General features: G+C 36.1%; 1 protein-coding gene across 1 annotated transcript in view; it reads right to left on the bottom strand.

Moving 5' to 3' along the window:
* Window positions 1–1,168: 1,168 nt before the first annotated feature.
* The window catches only part of LOC306881937 (protein transport protein Sec24D-like), a 30,543-nt gene continuing 23,866 nt past the window's right edge, over window positions 1,169–7,845 (bottom strand). Inside the window, exons 17-23 of the mRNA XM_079436319.1 lie at window positions 7,320–7,465; window positions 6,694–6,832; window positions 6,242–6,360; window positions 4,836–5,015; window positions 4,551–4,742; window positions 3,468–3,560; window positions 1,169–2,453 (exon numbers count right to left, since the gene is read on the bottom strand). Coding sequence (XP_079292445.1) covers window positions 2,313–2,453; window positions 3,468–3,560; window positions 4,551–4,742; window positions 4,836–5,015; window positions 6,242–6,360; window positions 6,694–6,832; window positions 7,320–7,465 — 1,010 coding nt within the window. The 3' untranslated portion in view covers window positions 1,169–2,312. The remainder of the gene's footprint in view (window positions 2,454–3,467; window positions 3,561–4,550; window positions 4,743–4,835; window positions 5,016–6,241; window positions 6,361–6,693; window positions 6,833–7,319; window positions 7,466–7,845) is intronic.

The following is a 7,845-nucleotide window of genomic DNA, read 5'->3' as shown; positions in this document are numbered from 1 at the left end:
TTTGGATTTAAGTTTATTATTCTTATTTGTTGTTGTTTTTTTTATAGCAAGATCTAGCAACACTACACATACCTCATTCACTGTGATTTCTTGCATACTGAAGAAACACAAATCCGATATATGGAAGGTGGACAGTGCCAAAAGTCTTTAAACAGAACGCATGAAATCTGACCATGTCAACAAGCACTGTTTGGCCATGTTAACTTAACACGCACAGCAGCCAATGAAACTGCTGTATTTGAGACTATATTTGAATACGTGGCAATGTGGTACGTAGGTTTATACGTATACAAATGCTAGTGTCATGTTTATGCATGAAAGATGTTGTAAAGGTACACCGGTATGCATGCATGCAAAGATCAGACGTTGCATTTTTTCATGAGTGATAATGCATTGGTCTTATGTCATGATTTGTCATGTCCTTTGTAATTGTTGTGTAAATGGTCTTTCTCAGCTAGAAAAGTCTTAATTTAGATTTTAACATTAATTTACTCTAGCACAGTACACACCAGTAAAGTAATGCCGCAGTGAACTAAAGAAAATATAAATGTGGGTAGCAGCCAAAAAAAGTGTCGAAGTTTTAACAGGATGTGAAAATTTCAGATAAATGTTCATGTTATATATTTTGGTTCCATTTGTGAGTTAATAAAAATGTAGATGTTGTTTAAAATAGGTATATAATATCATCGATATACTCCAGTATCAAATTGTATCGTAGAAGTTTTTGAGGTATTGGCAAATATCGTATCACTGGGTATGAGAATCGATATCGTATCGTATCGAGAGCTGATGCCAGAGTGTGCTTGTCTACACATACAAAATATGAACAATGAACAATTCGTGTTCATGGTTAAATTTCACATGGTCCGCTTAAAGACTTTTGGCCTAAACGGCCTTCCATACTGATATGAGTTTAAATGCATTGCTAAAAACTAGTTCAGTTCAGTACATGATGCATAGAATGTCTGGAAATGTAATTGTGGCTACCTTAATTTTTCAGTAGTTAATTCAGTTGTAGAATGTGGTTGTCACTCCTGTAAATTACTGAACTGTGTGGGTACAGGATTAAGCACTTAAAGGTGAACTGAGAACTGAGTTTAGCTGCAGCATGTATGTGGCCTATGAAAGCCATTAATTTGAGATCAGAAAAATACACACAAAACAAATACATTAACAAGGTGAACAGGGACTACACCTTTATTCAAAAACAGCTGTATAAAGGTTTTATATTGAAATGTACATGACATGCTGCCTTCATGAATCCTTTTTGTGTTCAATACGAAGAACCAGGTGTGTCGGTTCCAAAGCACTAATGAACAGGTACAAAGTCTAGATGCATGTGACCTGAGGTATAGTTGCTTACAAGTCCTTAAAATCCATCTCAAACTGTAAGAAAATATACAGTATTGGTCCAGAGATGTACCATTAAGAGTCAGAAAAATTAAGGCAAATTTATTATAATAATTGCTCATGTTATAAAACATCAGATTGGAAATGTTTCAAAGAGCAAAACTGTGTATGAAGTTAATAATAACAAATAATGACTGGCATTAACTGCAACAAAATAAAAGGGACGTTCCACCTTTAATAACCGTTCAGTTATTAAAAAAAAAAAAAAGTTTTCTTTGAAGGTCAAATAGTTAAACTCTTACCTACAGGAAAGTCTAGTTCATTTTATGGATATAATGGACATGATGTTAAATAGTGTCCCTCTAAACATTTTGAAGTATTGATGCGCAAAATAACGTTGAGTAAAAAAAATTAAGACATCGATGTTACTTCAAAAAAAAAAAAAAAATGGCATAGCAGACACGGCGATGCAATTGCAAGACAATTTTTGTACATGACTAGAATTCAGTTTTTTGTGATGCTTTCATCCCTGAAGTCAGAAAATGAAGAAAAAAAAGCATGTTTTGTACTGTATTTATCAGTCACAAATCAGTCTATTAATTTAATAGACACTGCACAGATTTTTCATCTGAAAACATTATGAGCCCATTTTATTCATTTTGCTGCATTAAGGATTTAAAGAAATGCTTCCCTTTGGTAAATGTAATCTGGGGGAGTGACTTAAGAAAATCATTGAGACGATCTCTCAATATAATGGCTCCTAAGAACAGGGAGATGTGGCGCATTTGAAGGTGTTCAATCTAAACACCCATTTCCCTCCTGTCAAACACTGAGGAACAAAGCAGAAAGTTCACACTTAACTGCAGAAAGAGAGTTTGGTCGTATATCATAGGCAGCTGTAGAGGTTATACGAGAAGAGGGCTGTGCGCTGTAACACACTTAACTGTGTGTGTGAGTGTGAGTTAAGTAAGTAGCTGCCTGATCTCGCGGTGGACGTAGCACAGGAAATCCATGTAAGACGCGCCTCCGTGAAGACCCTTATCCTCCACCAGGTGCTGACGGAACAACATCTCTGATCGGTCCTTCTGCTTCACTATCAGCAGCTGCACAGAGAGACGCACATCAGTCACACTGCTGATCTGAGACCAGTCAGGACAGAGGAAGATGAGCATTGAGGCAAGTGAGAAAATTTGATAAAAATTCAGTAAAAAAAAAAACATCAATACTGTGAAATATTATTACAATTAAAAATAATTAATATATATTTGAATATAATTTAAAATGTAATTTATTCCTGTGATGCAAAGCTGTATTTTGAGCATCATTAATCCAGTGTCACGTGATCCTTCAGAAATCATTATAATATTCTCAATTTTGTGCACAAGAATATTTTCTTATTATTATTATTAAGGCTGAAAAATTATGCTACTTAATATGGGAAAATGTGATGCATATTTATTTTTTGGTGAATAAAAAAATTAAAAAGAACAGCATTGATTTAAAATGGAAATCTTTTGTAACACAAAATACAGTGCAATTAGTTCGGACATGTAGCACAGTGCTCATTCAACAAATGCACAGCTAAACAGATGAGTTTTGAGTCTGGATTTAAATGTGGCTAATGTTTTAGCACATCTGATCTCTTCTGGAAGCTGGTTCCAACTGTGGGCAGCATAATAGCTAAAAGCGGACTTGTTTTATGTGAACCCTTGGTGTTTCTAACTGACTCGATCCTAATGATCTGAGTGGTCTGTTAGGTTTATATTCATTGAGCATATCTGCAATGTATTTGGGTCCTAGGCCATTGAGTGATTTATAAACTAGTAAAAGTACTTTAAAATCAATCCTAAATGTAACTGGAAGCCAGTGTAAGGACCTGAGGACTGGTGTGATATGCTCAGATTTTCTGGTTCAGCAACTGAAGCTGAATTAACTGTCAGGATTTAATACATATGTAGGGTACATATTTAGAAAAACCCCTAACCAGAATGTTAAATACTTCCTCACAAGCACTGTGACACACAAACACATGAGCACCACTTGGTACCATTCAAGCCTCTTTATAACGAACAAAAGACAGACAGATATAGAGAGGAGATGATGAGAGTGAGCCGTACCTTCATGGATGTGGCCCTCTGCTGTGAAATGTTGGAGATGACTGAATGGATCTTCCTGGAATGAGCATTATCCAGCACAGGTAATGACATCGGCTGAAAGACAATTGTAATGCTAGAGTTATCACTGCAGCTCTGATGTCACTCGCATAATGAGAAGAACTGAAAAAAGCAGGTCCTTGATCAAAGAAACACGAGCAGTGAGATCAATGTGCACAGAAATAATATCGTCCTTCAAAGTAAGACCTGGATCATATATAATCCAATTCCAATCCAAATGACTTAAAAACGAGTTTACCTACAAATTCAGTTTGTTTTTTATTCACCTTCATGTTGTCCAGAGACGTCAATGTTGTTACAAACTTCTACATAAGAATGATTTTTTATTTATTTTTGTTTTTTGATACAATGGTGAATGTTATCTAAGTGAAATGTTATTCTGACCCTTATCTGGATGAATGTGGCATAATGTATTATAATAACTATAAGATAATATCTTATTTTTCAGGTGTAAATTTTTTTTAAACTGTTTGGTTACAAGAAAATCTGGGATTAAAATCCAATTTAAACCTGGAAATATATTTTACATTTTAAATGAGTAAACAATATGATGTAAAATTCATTTTTAAAAATAATAAGAGGAATCCGTACTATTTCTAGGTCCCTAATCAAACAAGCACATTTTTAATCGTGGTGACACTTTTCACTAAAGATAAGATGTTCTTGCTCATATTTCAGTCCAATTTCTCACTCAAATTGTTATGGTGATATCATCTGCAGTGAAAAATTAGCCAAAATTGGACAAAGATTTGGAAAAATTAGAAAATTATCAAGCAAATCAAAACAAAAAAGTATGTTTTGCAAGAAAAACTATTTCTGTCAAAATTTCACATTTAAAGGGCACCTATTAGGCCAAATCCACTTTTACATGGTGTTTGGACATAAATGTGTGTTGGCAGTGTGTGAACAGAACCACTCTACAATGATAAAAATCCACCCACTCCTCATTTTTTTATCTTTTTTTTTTCAGTGCTGTAATTAATTTACTGTATAATAAAAATGCATTACGAAAGCAGTGTGTCATACCCCTTCTGAGGACAGGTGGCCGAGAGAGGGCACATTGAAGAGGTTCTGGATGAGGTCGGGTGGACAGGCCTGTCCCAGCCAGAGGAACATGGAGAGCCCGTTTTCCAGCAGGAAGATGCCGGACTCGCTGAGCCGTTCCTCGGAGCATCGCACTGGAGCCGGGATCGCCTCGCTGGACACATCCATAGTGTGCTGAGAGAGAGAGAGAGAGAGAGCAAACGCATGAACTCTAGAGCTCAGGGTTTCATGTCAGTGAGAGAAATGATAGATGTGTGTGTAACTGACCAGCGGGATGAGGCGTGGATAGAGCAGGACCTGTGTTTCCTCCACTCCCATGGCATTGACCAGGAATCTGTAGAAGGCCCGGTCATCTGTGGAGAGCTCAGTGCTGCCCACTAGAGCCGGAGTCTTCAACAGACTGTTCATGTAGACGGGAAACACCTTCATCGCATCGGGCAGGATTAGCTACAGGGTGAAACATTCAAGAAGAGCAGTCACTTTACACAAATCAGGGTAACAAAAATAAGGCATGATGTTCAGTGTTAATCTGAAGGAATTTCCCATAGTGATTTTTCACAGATTTTTTACCCATATATTGAATTACACTTTGCATTGGGTTGTGTTTTACATTTTAGGGTTGACGGAAATGTCCATAAACTTTATGGAAAAGGTAATTTTCTGCCAGGACATTATCCATTTTTCTTACAGTGCAGTGCAGAGATAATGATATGAATCTATTTAATATAATTAAAATATGAATAGACAGTGTGCAGAGGGAAAAAAGGTCTAAAAATAAAGATGCAAAAAAAAAAGCCTGAAAAATGGTTTCTGCACAGCAGTGTTGTTATTGGTAACTAAAACTACAACTAACATTTAGTTCATTGTCCATTTAAATAAAGCTGAAATAAAATGTAAATATTAGGTTCAAAATAAAGAAAATTAGAAATGTTGCCTTGGCAACTAACTAACTACAATAAGTTTAAGTACTAAAATTAAAAAAAATGTAAGCTAAATAGAAATATTAAAAACTGTGATAATAACAATGACAAAAGCACATAATATGATTACTAAAATAAAAATAAAACTGAAAATATAAAAAAAGCTAAATCAAACAATTTATAAATATTATAATAGTATATAAATGACACTAAAATAATGGCTGCATTATAACTGTAAATGTGACCCTGGAGCACAAAACCAGTCATAAGGGTAAATTTTCAGAAATTGAGATTTGGACATCATTTGGAAAGCTGAATAAATAAGCTTTCCATTGATGATGTATGGTTTGTTAGGATCGGACAATATTTGGCTGAGATACAACTATTTGAAAATCTGGAATCTGAGGGTGCAAAAAACCCCAAAATATTGAGAAAATCGCCTTTAAAGTTGTCCAAATTAAGTTCTTAATGCATATTACTATTCAAAAATTAAGTTTTGATATATTTACATTAGGAAATTTACAAAATATCTACATAGAACATGATCTTTACTTAATGTCCTAATGATTTTTTGCCATAAAAGAAAAATCAATCATTTTGACCCAAACAATGTATTTTTGGCTATTGCTACAAATATACCCCAGCGACTTAAGACTGGTTTTGTGGTCCAGGGTCACATATGGGTTTGCACATGCTATGTAAGCATTAATAAAGTGAGAGAAGATGTTTATATATGTGAAGTTTGTCACTGACCTGGCTGGCTGCTGAGGGACTGGCACAGCTCTTCCTGTAGCAGGCCAGCATGTGAGCCGTCTGGTTAACCAGGATGTCCCTCACCGTCTTCAGTGGCTGGTTGAGCATGGCCCGATACACTACAGGAGAACAGCATCCACCACAGTCAATGACTAGAAAAACCATGAGCTCATCATACATTTTTAAATGTATTACAGTTTGAAAAACCTGCACTGAATATCCTTTATTCCACTATATATATATATATAAAAAAGGGTTACGCTTTATTTTAAGGTGCCCTGGTTACAGTGGAATTATACATTAAAGTAATATTAATTAGCTACATGTACTTATTATATGGCTAGGTTTAGGATTAGGCTTAGGGTTTTCACATCAGCATTATGTTACAACTTGAAGTAAATCTGTAACAACTGCATGACGTTTTCATGTACATTCCTGTAAGATTTGGTCACCTGACTTGGCGAAGAAGTTGATGAGGGCGTCTGTCTCACAGCTTTTGTAGAGTTCAGACAGCTGAGAGCTGCAGTTCAGACTGAGGTTGTGAATTCGCAGCCTCCTCTGTCCACCGATGGTGGTGTAGAGCAGAGCACACTGGGAAACAGAAAACAAACTCACTTGTGTTGCTCTTGCCAGCAAATTAATTCCAACAGCATCACATCTAAACAGTTCACTGAGGACTCAAATGCACTTGAGATTTCATGCATCAAACAACATGTTATCAACGATGCCAAACGATTTTGCAATAAAACACATTTTGACTGTCATGAGCGACTTAACATGTGACCTGTTTTGTTGCATTAAAGGGATAGTAATTTCTTTGTTCTGCTGAACACAAAGGAAGATATTTTGAAGGAAGTTTGTAACCAGAATGTTTTGGGGCACCATTGACTTCCATAGTAGGAAAAAAAAATACTATGGAAGTCAATGGTGCCCCAGAACCGCTCTGTTTCCCACATTCTTCAGAATATCTTCCTTTGTGTTCAGCAGAACACATTTTTGGGTGAACTATCCCTTTAAGCTTTCCTTTTGTATTTTTGACAGTCTTGTGATCGTCTCAGTGTCATACGTGAAGCCTGACCTGCATCACAGCTCCAGACTCCTCGCTGAGTGTGTCGTCATGTTTAAACTCGACCGTCACAGCTTTGTCACAGTCCACTGCTGCCATTTCCACATCTGTAGTGTTGTTCATGTATATGGCACCAAAGAAATCTGTCGCCCTGAAGCCTTGAAGGATGAGGATCATGCAGAGGTTACAAAAAGCGTAAGCCATACATACATAAGCCATTAAAAACAGGCATATTCAGACAAATCCGAATGTTGCTTCTTACTAATGTCAGAGTTCTTGATTGCAAATAATGCCACAAAATATGTGCATTTCCATAGCATTTGTGCTTTCATCATCGTTTACGAGATGAAGTCTTGTATTATCTGTATAATAACTGGCAAACATGATTTCTGTTCCTCCGAGCAGAATCACAACCATTTGTACAATTCTCAGCTGATTTACACATGTATGAATGATTCTGAAGATCATTTTATGCCCAAGTCTGATTTACACTTTTTCCACTTCTTTGCAGATTGCAAGTTAAATGATTAATTCTGGA

Source organism: Barbus barbus (genome assembly GCF_936440315.1).
Source record: "Barbus barbus genome assembly, chromosome: 2".
Lineage (NCBI taxonomy): Eukaryota > Metazoa > Chordata > Actinopteri > Cypriniformes > Cyprinidae > Barbus > Barbus barbus.
The sequence above is the reverse complement of the archived record's forward strand: the minus strand, read 5'-3'. Positions and strand labels throughout refer to the sequence as shown.